The sequence below is a fragment of the Chinchilla lanigera genome, unplaced genomic scaffold (assembly GCF_000276665.1).
Source record: "Chinchilla lanigera isolate Chin_1 unplaced genomic scaffold, ChiLan1.0 scaffold00058, whole genome shotgun sequence".
Lineage (NCBI taxonomy): Eukaryota > Metazoa > Chordata > Mammalia > Rodentia > Chinchillidae > Chinchilla > Chinchilla lanigera.
Window position 1 is genome coordinate 5,701,894 of NW_004955459.1, and position 13,505 is coordinate 5,715,398.

Consider the following 13,505-nt stretch of genomic DNA (forward strand, 5'->3'; position numbering starts at 1 on the left):
GAGGTAACTGGCTCCTGACACCTTGATTTGGTGTCCTCAAAACAGGCCACAAGGGGATGGTTTCCCCCTCCCACAGTGTGAGGATGTATCAGGAAATCTTAATCCTGGAAGAGGGCCCTCTCAGAACACTATGAACCTGCCACTTTGATCTCACATTTCTCAGCCCCCAGAACAGTGAGAAATAAATCGCTGTTATTATAAACCACCTGGTTCATGGTATTTTTTACAGCTGCCCAAATAAAGTAATATTATGATCATTCCACTGCTAGTTTTTCTTTTTTAACTGTAAGCTACATTAGTCTTCTTATAACCTTGAACTATTTCATCTCAATTTTCCCAAAGAAAGGAAGGAAGTGACTGCTCAGGAAGCTAGTAATTCACAAATCATTTTCCAGGATATGAGGAGCACAGAACACGAATGCAGGTGAAGTGAATGCCAACCTGGTCAAATGGCAGCACAAGGCAGCAGAAATGGGACCATGAGGACATGATATGAAGCTGCTTTTGCCAATGATACCTCCTGTCAAGGGAAGGTGTCATTTACCACAGAGCATCTTTGCAGAGATGAAACATGATCCTGGGGACAAGCTGAAGAGATTATAGTCTTCACTAGACAGAGGTAGTATTCTCAGCAGTTTTCATGAGCTTGTGTGTCACAGGAAGGTAACACAAAGGTTGCTGTCACTAGAGGTGTTTGAGTGTATGTGTGTGCAAACTTGCACATGTATAGCTCTTACCTGTATACATACACTCATCTGTTAGTGAGAATGTTCTCTTGGCTGTAGAGTTGCAAGAAATAAATAACTACATTCCAATGAAGTGCAAGGCTATGGAGATCCAAAAAAAAAAAAAAAAGGGCAAACTTCACAAAACCCCACTGTTGTTCTCTGTATGCCTGTGAGACCAGAATTCACTGGGAAACATCCCTTTTTCAATACTGTGTGTAAAAGGAGTCCATCATTTGATTACATCTAGTTTGGAGCTGTCGTTTAACTTCTGCAAATGAATAAGATGGATAACACTGTAATATATTTAGTCCAAATCCACTCTGTGATTTATATAGTTTAGGAGTAAACTAAAATTTAGATTCAGGAGAGAATGAGTTACTTCCAATCTACTTTTATTATTTAGAAACTGTATGTGACATCATTAATTATCTGTGTAGAGCCATGTGTGGTGGCACAAGCCTGTAATCCCAGCACTCAGGAGCTGAAGCAAGAGGATCCTTGTGAGTTCAAGGCCAGCCTGGGCTACAAAGTGAGCTCAAGGTCAGCCTGAACTGCATAGCGCAACTTGTCTCAAAAAAAAAAATTAATTATCTGTGTAAAATAACAAATAAGTAATACCAACTTCAGCTGAATGGTTTGGTGGCTATTTTACTTAATTACTGCTCCAGCCTACTAGATGCTTACTGTGGGCCATGTATTGTACTAAGTATATTGCAAGCAGATTCAATCTTTCCATTAGCTCTTTGAAGTAGGTACTGTAATTGTCCCATTTTACACATGAGAGTATGGATATCTGATAACTTGCCCAAAGTCCCATAGCTAAATGAATTGTACAGTGGGGATTAGAAAATGAAGCATTCAAACTTTCTACAATTATGTAACACCTGCTGCTGCCAGGAACACTCAGTTGAGATCATTACGTTTCCCTCTAGAACAGGTGGAAAGGTACTCCATGATTAGGTGGAAATTTGAGTCTTGGGTTGGTTACTATTGTTGTATGTGGTTTGTGTTGACTGTTGCCTATCTAGTTTCCTGATTTCAATTATTTGGAGACAAAGACACAAAATTTAATTGACATGGGCAATTAGCTGGAAAGCAAGTTCTATAACTTTGGTCTTGCTATCAGCTATTGTTTTACTTCTCCCGGCCTACTGATGACAAAGTAACATAAGCAGTGCTACAATGCTGGTTTTTCTTTGTATTGAACAAAAAAATTTTAGACCTACAATAGAGTGTGACTTCAGCCAGCTCTCCCATAATCATATTACTTTCCTTGCCTCCTGGAGAGAGGATGCAATTCTCAGAAAGGAAAGTTTCAAAGAAAGCATCATTTCTTGTGGAATGCAAATTATGAAATCATGTTCAGTAAACTATCATGATGATATACTTCTTATGTCATGCATATAGTAATGTACCTACACTACAGTGGGCCATTTACTCTGTTTATTATATGGTATTGCATTTTCACATGACGGAGGATTTGAGGAAGAACATCAAGGTATATTTCATGTCTACTTTAAGCTGTTAGTCTTACTGCATTTGGGGATGTGGAGGATTGTCCCATAGTCAAATCAAGGTATTAAGACTATATTGAGTTATCCCCATGGAGCAGCTATTAAAGCTCCAGGGAGTGGGCAGGCCCCACAAGAAAAGGATGACAGATTGCACAGGAGATGCCAGCTGCATGCAGCTACTGGAGAGCTGTGCTACAGGAGCAGAGGGTGGAGCTTCCTTGAGCCTTGAATCATGTTTTGTAATGTGTGCATGTTTCCATGCAAGTGCTGCCAGATTTCTTGAACGTTCTGATAAACTGTGAATTACCCAGGACCCTATCACTGAAAAAGGAGCTATGAACAGTGGAAAAGGATGAAATAATATTTTTGTCAAAAGCCTTACTTAGTCCCACAGTGGCTTAATGACTTGGAGCAAAGATGATATTGTAGCAGACACAGTGTCTTTAGGGGAGACGTTAAGCCTCATGCCAGGAGTAAAAGAGTTTATGCTTTAGCTTTCAACAGTTTTGTACTGTAGATCCTTCCCAGAAAGAATTCCAAAGAAGCAGAGCTTGTACATAAATGTGTGTGCATGATATATATTTTCACCTACATCAATAGAAGCAATAGAAGAAAAATAATGCACTTTTTCTTTACATTATGAAGGTGAAACTCACATTGTCCACTTGCTCTGTGAAGTTTGCTTGAGATGTTTTTCCTCCGAATGCATCAATGCTGAAAGGGTTCTCTGTACTCATATTAATGATACTGACAATTAAGCCCCAAGAAATAAAAGACACAAGCGAAGTTTTACACAACTTAAAAGTGCTAAAGCAGCTTAAAAATCGCCACACATTTGTGAATGTGTTGATGAATGATTCTCTGAGAGAAGAGGAACAGGGAGGCTGCCAGCATTCAAAAGCTTGTTTTCTTTCCTCGCAGGTTCTTACCTTCTCCTTTTGTTCTGCTTGTTCAGTGACTGTGTTTAATATATCTCATCACTGAAGATTTTTCCTAATCTCATGAGTATGGAGATTTCCTTTATGAATGTTGCCAAGGGATCTTAGTTCCTCATCCGTAAGGCTCAGGCTCCCATGCTTTTAAGCATCAGTTTATGAACAATGAAGGTGAGCAATGTTTTCCTAAGCTTATTGTGTTTCCGCTCACTCCACACACTCTTTGTACAACGATCCATGGTGCTGCTCTTTGATGTCCATGACATTTAACTAAGCTAAACTTCAGGTATTCTATGACCCCAATGCTAGTGTCCCTGTCTCAGCATAATGAACTCAAGGAACTGATATATTATGAACTATTTTTTGGAAATAGTACTATGGAAGGGACAGGACCAAGTGTATTTTTCTATACCTTAAACCTTCTTGCCTAGTCTTAAGAAAACTGTCATTAACAAGGGAAGATTTAGGTTAATCTGGAGATAAAAACCTAAGCTACGGGTAAGTGGGCAAATTGTCAAGAGTCTTGCATAGTAGCCAGGGTAGGCAAGTATGGTCCCTGCACTCATAGAATCAGTCAGGGGACAAAACCTTTCTCAGCACTGTCCTAACTCTTCTAAACTAAAGTAGTCACATATGAGATACAGATTTTTAAAACGTTGACAACCTTAAAGCCAGGTATGATGTTTTTCTTTTTTATGTACCTGGGGATTTAACGTAGATCCTTCCTCAGCTCTGTGTGTGTTTAATTTTTGAGAGAGAATCACACTAAGTTCCTCCAGATGGGACTTAAACTTGTGATCCTGCTGTCTCAGCCTCCCAGAGTACTGGGATTATAAGCATGTGCAACCATGGCTGGCACAAGCATTTTTCTCAAGCTACTTTTTCTCATACCTGTCCCATTGTCTTTCAGTGCTTATTTTCAAAAACATATAAAGGAAATAGAGCTTTTTTAAATGGAAAGGGCATTAAGAGTTGGAGGGAGCAGGGAGAGATGAGGAGGGAAAGGGACAACAAAAGAATTAGGTGTGGTGTGTACATGCACAAGCTCCCTGGATATATGTAAACATTACATACCGCCAAATGTGCATAAGATACATAATTAATTTAAGATATGTTAATATGGGACCCCCAAACATAAATATTCATTATAGGTATTACTTATTGAGGGCAATATAATTACAGAATCATTTAAATACCAGTTTGCCTAACCATGATGGAAATTATGTACAAGAGATACCTAAAAGGGCTGTGAATGGTGGATAAAAGACAGAAAACCTAAGAAATCAAGAAACAGCATGGTGGGCAGCTCCCTGCATTTTCTGCTTTGCTTCCCATGTCTTTGTAATGCTGCTGAATGGTTAACAACTCAGGGAGCTCAACTAGTACAGATAAAAAAGCAAAATGACACAAACAAACAAAAACCCACCGGAAGCTTGATCTCTCTAAGCAAAGGATGAAGAAAGTGGCAGTGCAATGAGACAAAATGTTTTCAAAGAGTGATTGTTCCACCCAAGCCAAGGGCCACAAGAAGAACCAGAGCCCACTTCCATCCAGCCACACTGCCCCAAAATGCCTCAGTGTCCCTGGTGCTATCAGAGAAGATAAATTTGGGAATGTCTTGGATCTGAAAGATTAATGTTAGGAATCTGGGAACTTAATCACTGTCAGAGAATTCAGACTTTCTCCCTGTGGCATCAGTGGAGAGCATATACAAATCCTGGACTTCTGAGTAGTACTGAGGGATCCATCCACTCCCTGCTTCAAAGATAGTATTGAAGATAGCTCAATGCAGGGCAGGGCAGGGACTGTCACCACAGTCCTGTGATACCAAGAGCAAAGCCCCCCTGACCCTGATGTCTCTGCAGGTCACACAGGGAATGCTAAAGAGGCTTTCTTACTCATCCCAGCCAGAGACAGATCACTGAAAACTCAGAATTCTCACATAACTGGTAGTAACAAGTAGCTTTTCCACTCTCTGGTATTAGGGAATGCTGAGCAAAGCATCAAACTTCTATCCCAGTCTAGAATTATTGAGGCAAAATCACTTTATCCTTTACTTGGACAATGTCAGAACAAAGAGCTAACTCAGGTTTAAACAAGATTCATCATAACACAGGACCCAAAATGTCCAGCTGTTCTTTTGAAAAAAAAGAAAAATCTGTTGTTACACTAAGACACGATATGACCTCAAATTGAAAAAAATCAATGAACAACACAGATGACAGAAAAGTTAGAATTATCTAACAAATATTTAAAAATATTCAGGATAATAAAAGTCTTTCAAAAACCAACTAAGAAGTCAAAAAGCATCAGTACCAAGAAGGATTTCCTAGTAAGGAAATAGAAGATGTAAAGAAGATAGGAATGAAATGTTTAGAACTATCAAATACAACATTAGACAAAAATTAATAAATGATTACAATAACAGCATTACAGGAATACAGAAAAGCAATACCAACTATGTAATAAGGGAAATTATTTAACTTAAACAGTGGGTAAAATACAATTTCCAAGATTACAATAAGAGATTCATTGTTCTTATGCTGGAATTCAGGAAAAAGATGAAAAAAGCAGAGCTACAAAAATACACAAGCAATGGGAGAGGACGCCACAAATTCTGGGAAGGACATAAATCCATACTTTCAAGAAATCGAACAAAAATTTAACAGATTAAACTCAAAGAAAGTCATACCATGACAAAAAGCCAAACTTCTAAAACTGAAGACAACAAAATCTTGAAATCATTGAGAGAAAAATGATACATTACCTACAGCAGAAAAGCAATTGGAATGAGAGCATGGATTTGTCACTGAGGTCAAAGGGAAATGGCCCCAAATTTTCAAGTGCTCTAAAAAAGGAACTGTGAACACACAACCTTATATTTAGAGGAAATAGCTTTCAAGAATAAATAAGAAAATGTTTCATCTTCATGTGTACCCTAAAAAGAATAATGAAAGAAAACTGTTTAGAAAATAACAAAAGCAGAAATCTATGAAAATTAAGAAGGAGTAAAAACACAAATTTTACTTACTGCCAAAAATATCACTAAATACAATAAAATCTACTCTTGTGTTTTCCAAATTGTGTTTGATAGTTGAAGTAAAAAGAAAAGCACCTGTTATAATTTTAAATGTAGAAAGAGGAACTAATAGTTATAACAACCATAAAAATAAAAGAAAGTACAGGAATTTAAAAAGAGGTAAGTTTGTTTGTGGGGGATGCGTTTGAGACAGAGCCTCATTATGGAGTTCAAGGCCTCAAACTTGCGGATATCGTCCTGCCTCAACCTACCAAACGCTGAGACTACAGGCGCACACCATCACAACCAGCTAAAAGACATAACACTGAAATATTTCACTCAAATGATAAAATGATGAAACTAGTAAGTTATGAAAAGATATCACATGAAACCTAAGAAAACACTTACAAAATCTATATGCAAAGATATATTGCAATATTATATAAATCAGAAGGAAATTCTAACAATAACTTAAGAAACATATAAAAGAAAGTGTATGGGAAAAGCTACGCCATGCAAGCATTAATTGTAAAAAAAGCATTCATGGCCACATTATTAACAGATTTCAGAGCAAAGGAAATTATCAAAGATAGAGAATAACCTTATAATAATAATTAATTCGACAGGAACAAAGAGCAGTACTACAGAGAAGCAAAATTTATGCAGCAAATACTGAAAGAGCTGGAAGGGAAAACAATTCCTGAAGTACAACTGGAAACATCAACATCTGTGTGCAGCTCCTGTCATGTGCAAGGCATTGAGAATGTGGTGGTTAAAAAAAAAAAAAAAAAAAAATTAAGACTGGGTTCTGACTAAATCATTTGCCAGGATAATAAATGAGATAAAAGGGCCTTCTGAAACACTAGAAGTGTAGCCTTATTTGTTTCATACACCCGAGGTAAAAATACTTAGGCAAGTATGTAACTCCCAAGGTAGAGAATCCCAAAGAATTTGTGTTGCTCCTGTTGCATTTCCTAAAGATAGTAACGAAATATATGTTACCCCACTTATGCTGCAAACACTACCCACAGCTGGAAAACAAGCTGCTGCCAGGAAAATTGAATTTTGTACCTTTAATGTGTTTGTGTCAGCAGTAACATGCTTTGCACGGACTCAATCCTAGGCGGCCCCGGTGTTCTTTGGTGTGGAAGAGTAGGCTGCTGGGTGTTACAGGAGCACGTGATAAACACACTCAAAAGAGATGCAGCAGCGGGTAGTGAAAGCAAAACTTACCCCCGAGAAGTAAGGGCCAGGCAGGTAGGGAAGGTGAGTGGACTTACCACAGTGTAGATCTGATGCTTTCGTCTTTTGGCCAGGTCAATTATGTTTACTCCATTGTAGTAAAGGTTTTCAATACATCCGTGGAAGTTTTTCTTTAAAAAGGTCCCAGGTTTGCCTGGTACAGGAATTCCTCCAAAACTAAGCTTTGTGGTAGGAAAAATAAAAAAAAAATTAATGCTTAGTTATAAGCACTGAAAGAGTAGGAGAGGAAAAGGAACAAGTGCATTTCAGTCGATCGTATGCAAGAGCCAAGTGGCTCAAATAATTATAGATGCCACTTGATTACACATTTAAAAGGATACTGATTATACCATGTAAAAATAACTGTAATTGCTTGCTTCTTAAGGGCTTATTATACAAAACCATTTTCATTTCTTTTCTGAACCTTTTTAATACTAAATAAAACAATATTTTACAGAAAGAGGAAAAATGAGAAAAGATAATCAACATCTTTATATTCATCTCTTACACACACATCTTAGATTATACAGCCAAACAAAAGCCAAGGGACAAACAAAACATGTGTCTTTTGGGCTACGGAAAGACCTGGGTTGAAAGCTTGCATTTTACACAAAAAGCCTCATACACAAGTTGCCATACGGTTATCTATAAAGATGAAAAATAGGGAATCTTGCATGTATCCCATGCAGTTTTGTATGGCAAATAAAAATCAATATGAGGACTCTCCCCTCTTGTCAGTAATGACACTTATTGAACATATATGAGAAAATGAGAAAGGAAAGTAACATCTAATGGAAAGTACAAGAGTTATAATTACTTGTGAAGTACGGTGTCAGCAATAGAAGGTTGCGCATGTAATATAGGCTGGGAAGGTGCAGCAAATACTTACTAATGTTGGCTGTCTCCGGAAAGTTTTTGGGATGTTAGTTTCCTTTACTATTTTTAATTCCAGCATTAACAGAAAATTATTTTGAACGGATGTACTACTGAAAACATAATCTGTTAATGAATAAATTTTTATTATGCCAGAAAAGCTAGATATTTTTATCAGATCATTGACCCACCACTATTAAAAGTGTAAGCATTTATTTCTTTGATTTCAACTACCACCTGCATTTTGAAACTGTACCAGCCTGCATCTAGTACTTATACTGAGTAGAGGTCCAGGTGCCCGCCCCCACCACTACCACTCCCTTAAACAATTGGGCATGTGCACACACAGATGCACAAACAATGTTGGGGGAGGAGATGCTCTTGCACTTGAAAATTCGTCTGCTTATAAGACAGTTAGCGTTAGATACTAAGAACAACTTCTAGAGGGTGTTTTGTAAATCAAAGTTTCACATTATCTAAAAAAAAAGTCTTTTTTACTGAATAGTAAAAAGTGGTAGGAGTTATTAATCCAGTAACTACCTTTTATTTACCAGTGCTTTACATTTTTAATATAATTATTTTGGTACTTTAACCTGTTTTATTTTAAAAATGTAGCTTCAGGTGATTTTACTTAAAATAATTTGTTAGAATTGTGGTTGAGGAGTTATTACTTACAGTGAAACATTTATTTGGAGAACAATACACGTTTTTCTAAATATGTCATCTTCCTCACTAAGAACCTGTTATCTCTATTCTCTAAGTATTTCTGAGAAGGCTCTCACATAAAGATAGTATTTCTTACACTAGTTTACCTATGTATCATTAAATTAATTCTGTTGTGTGTAAATTGATTCTTTCCAAAATATTTTATCATGAAAAAATATATCCATCCTATTGAGATGTCTTACTTTCTCTAACCAGATTATTGCATATACTTGTGTAATAAAACATAAATATTTTAAGTTGAATTTGTGAAGGGCTGTCATCATAAGAACACATACAATACTTTATTTTTAAATCAATTTTTATACAATTTTCTTTTATTTTATTCTCCTGGTTAAAATCTAAGACCTGGCCAAAACTCTTTAAGGGATGCTATAAAAAGTATTAGCGCCATAAAATCTTGTCAACACAAAAAAAACTCCCAAATTTTCCATTTTTGAAGTAAAAGTACACATGACACTGCAGTTACATTAAATATATATTTCTCCACTCACATTTTACATCCAATTTATTGTTTGTTTGTTTATTTGAAATTGGAATAAATGCTGCATTTTGCCCATTAAATATTTTAAGAATTCATGTGATAGAATATGGGATATTTTGTTTAATTTACTGCTGAGTTAAATTGCATTTATTAGATTGTAAGGTAGTAAACCCTCTCTTAATGAAGTACACTTTTGTTGCATTTATCTGAAAATAGTTGTGTCCATATTAAAAGTAGAGGAGTTTGAGTGTCAGTTTTCTTTTGTGAAGCATTTGTATCAAGTCTAGATTTGGCTGTTAGAACAACTAAGGAAACTTTATCTTCTACTATATAAGAATAGTTCCTAAGTCTTGGAAAATATTCTAGAGAATGTTAAAAAAATTTAAGGATAAATTTCTTTTTCTTTGTGGATTTAGTCCAGTGTTCCAATACTGTCCATGTTAGTCATTTATATCTTTAAAAGTTTCATTTTGCAAATTTCTGCATAAATCAAATTAGCAATGCAAAGTATAATAAGATTTTTTTCTTTTTATTTTTTTTCAACTTTTTGACGCAAGGTCTCACCATGCAGTTCTGGGTTCGAGCTCACTTTGTAGCCCAGGCTGGTCTCAAACTTGCAACGCTCCTGCTGCCTCTGCCTCCTAAGGGCTGGGATTACAGGTGTGCGCCACCACACCCAGCCAGATATTTTTACTTTTATATCTTTATTTGTATAATTTTAAATATGCAATAATAAGTTTATTCTTTTCATTTTAAGTTTGGCAGCCTTTCTGAATTTTGAAAAATATTTTTAATGCTTTACTTCACTCAGTTGTAACTTAGGAAAATACTAGCTGTAAAACAAAATTTGAAAGCATGAGAATAAAAAAGTGCTGCCATTAAAATAGCAAAATGTAGTGCCTGAAGGATTCAAGTTAGGGACTTTTCTTCAAAAGTCAAATGGTATGTAACACACTACATAAAACAAAATTACAATTTTCTAGAGTTGAGGGACACAATCTCTCCTTCTAGGCTGAGTGGAGAATTTGGGAAAACTTCAGTGGGGCAGGAGTAGAGATGGATGCTGTAATCCTGTTGTTGTTTGCTTTCTGGTCCTCTCTGGTGGATTAACACCTAAGGTGTATTAGGGAGGATATTGCTAGAGGTCATAATGTAGATCTTGGAAACCAAGAAAGGTCCTTTTCTCCTGATTCTAATAGCTCTGTTCAGCACAATTCTATCAGAATTGCCTGAAATTTAACAAAGCCCCAGGTCGCAACAGTAGGAAGGCAGACAAATTAGCGATGGCAGAGGGAACTCGTAGATGGGCCTGAAGGCTGCTTCATGATGACCTGGTCATGTCAGCATAGTGGTGGGTGGGCTGTTGGTGAATAACAGGCCCCTGAGAGCAGGAAAGGAGTATGCCTGTGCTGAGACACTCAATAAAAGCACAGAGAGTGAGCAACTGGGTCTGGAGTTCCTGGAGTCCACCCTGCTAGACCTCACAGACTCGGGCCATGGTCAGAATGCATTTTCATGGCAGAAGCTGACACATACATGATTCTCATGACCCCAGACCGTGTGGGACTAGTGGGCAACATGTCCAGTGGAACTAGTAGATGATATGCCTCTACTTACGCAGGACATTGCAAAGGCACCCAACTCACAATCGGCCCAGGGAAAAGGAAAAAAGGAGAAGGGGAAAATCTTAATATAAAGCAATATTTACACAAAAACGTATGCCATTTTAAGTAGAGACCACCTACTTGTGCATTGTGAAGTGTAGGTTTTTCTACCATCAGGGGAAAGAGTGGCTGATGAACATTTTGAATTCAGTAAAGGAAGAACAAAAAATTGCATTTATGTAAGTTTGAATAAGAGTGTAAATTTTATACCTGACTTACAGGTTTTTCGAGCAGAGAATTTCAAGCTACACTTATATATAGAACTGCTGATTTATTTCACTATCAGATAAGGCAGACTGGAAAAATTTGTTTCACATATTGATGTTTTTATTTCCTGTATTACATTGTTCTTTCTAAATATTTTATAAATGTTTATAAGTTATCCTTGGTATACAATGTTAATTCTGCATACAATTGTATCTCTCATATCTTTTGAATTTTTTATTTATTAAAACTTTGGTAATGAAATATTAAAATCTTGTTTAAAATTGTATTTCTGTCCATCAAGCCATTCATATGAGACACCGCTGTGCAGAACATGGGTTGGCCAAATCATTGTAGTGACTATTTGTAAAAATTGAGTATTGATCATTGTCAAGCTGCTTTCCTATTTAGTTCAGCTGGACTCCGATCGACTCTCTCCCAACTTCCCAACTGTGGCCTCTCTCTTTAATTCTCTGTTAATTCATTCACTTGGTTGCCCAACTAGATGCATAAAAACAACCTCCTTACAAACAATGCAATCATTATGTACTGCAAACCAGTACTGAGAAAAAAGAAAAAGAAAACAGCTTCCTTAGCCTGGCCCCAGAGCCTCTGTACTGCAGAACTGATTCCTAGGCACCTCATAGCCATCGAGAATTAACCAGTACCTATAGAAATAAATGGACATTTAAAAATCTTTGCATTCATTAACACTGTGTAAAGGAAACATGTAGTTAATATGTGTAAGTGTTTTGAATTAGGGACCATACTGATAGTTTTGCAATGACCTTTATCTTCTAAATTTTTACTTTCAAAGATAGATTTTTTTTCCTGCTTCTACCATTTTCCATATGAGTTTAATTAGTATATTTTTGCTCTCAATTCCAACTCTTTTTTTTTATTTTAAAAATAAAAGGAGGAAAATATTAACAGACAGTCGACATTTTACAAAATAGCAAAGGAACAGTACAGACAGTCCAGAGTTACAAACAGAGTGGTAGGGAATTAACAATGCTTGTTGTATTATATATTGATATCTTCAAAGTGGTTTCTCATGAAAACAAATATAGACATACAAAGCTGATCAACCAAGGACTCATTGACAGTTTCTTTCAGCAAAGAAATACAAGACAGTAGAACAGCCATGTCAACTATCCTGCATATACATTCATACAAACTTTCTCCTTCTCTGCCAACTCTTTAAAAACACTTTAATCTTTAATTTTCCTTCACTGATTTCATCCTTGAGGATGACGATGCCATATCTTTGTCTTTCATTCAGTCTTTGGGATATTTCATTATGTGACAAACACTGCAAAGTGCTGAGTGAAGGATGTATTGGTGAGTTTATGGCTGTGATCAAATACTTCACATCTGTAACCTAGAGCTGGAGATGTTTATCTTGGCTCATGGCTTCAAAGGCCAAAGAGAAATACAATGGCAAAAAGGTGCAGTAGAAGACAGCTGCTCAGCTCATGTCATTTGCGATGCAGGGAACAGAGGAAGAAACTGAGAAGAAGGGGCTAGGACCCTGTACTGCCAAAGCCACACCCCCACCTCCCGCAGACACTCTGACATGCGCTTTCTTGAGAGCCTGTGTGTCTCCCAAGCCAATCTTGTTAACAGTTCAGATGAACCATCGCAGGCAGCACAGGCTGCATGAATTGACCAAAGGCCTCCAGTACATGGGAAACGGACCTGCAAACCCCGCTGGTTTTCAGCTATTGCTTTGCAACTTATACTTGTCATAAACTTTCCAAACAAAGTCTGCCTCACCTACACAATTATTTGAAGATACTAGTAGTGAAGTCTTTTACTTCAACTATAATTTTACAACTTTAGAAACCCTTGTAAGGGTTAATTCCAGTTTAGGGCACTAATTCAATTTGCTAAGTAGTTGTTGAAACCCCACTTTCTACAAGCTGTGAGTAATGCCCCCATGGTAATATTAAAGGTAAAACATGCTTTGTCTCTTTTTTTTTTTTTTTTTTTTTTTTCTTTTTGAGACAGGGTGTCGCTATGCAGAACTGAACTCATGATCTTGTGCTTGCCAGGAAAGTGCTATGCCGCTGAGCTAAATCCCCAGCCCTTAATTTGTCTCTTTGCTCTAGAAATGTAG

At 36.9% G+C, this 13,505-nt stretch overlaps 1 protein-coding gene across 1 annotated transcript in view; it reads right to left on the minus strand.

The window, feature by feature from the left end:
- The window catches only part of Cntnap5 (contactin associated protein-like 5), an 809,758-nt gene that overhangs the window by 389,300 nt on the left and 406,953 nt on the right, over nucleotides 1–13,505 (minus strand). The window contains exon 7 of the mRNA XM_013521091.1: nucleotides 7,477–7,620. Within this exon, the coding sequence (XP_013376545.1) occupies nucleotides 7,477–7,620 (144 nt within the window). The remainder of the gene's footprint in view (nucleotides 1–7,476; nucleotides 7,621–13,505) is intronic.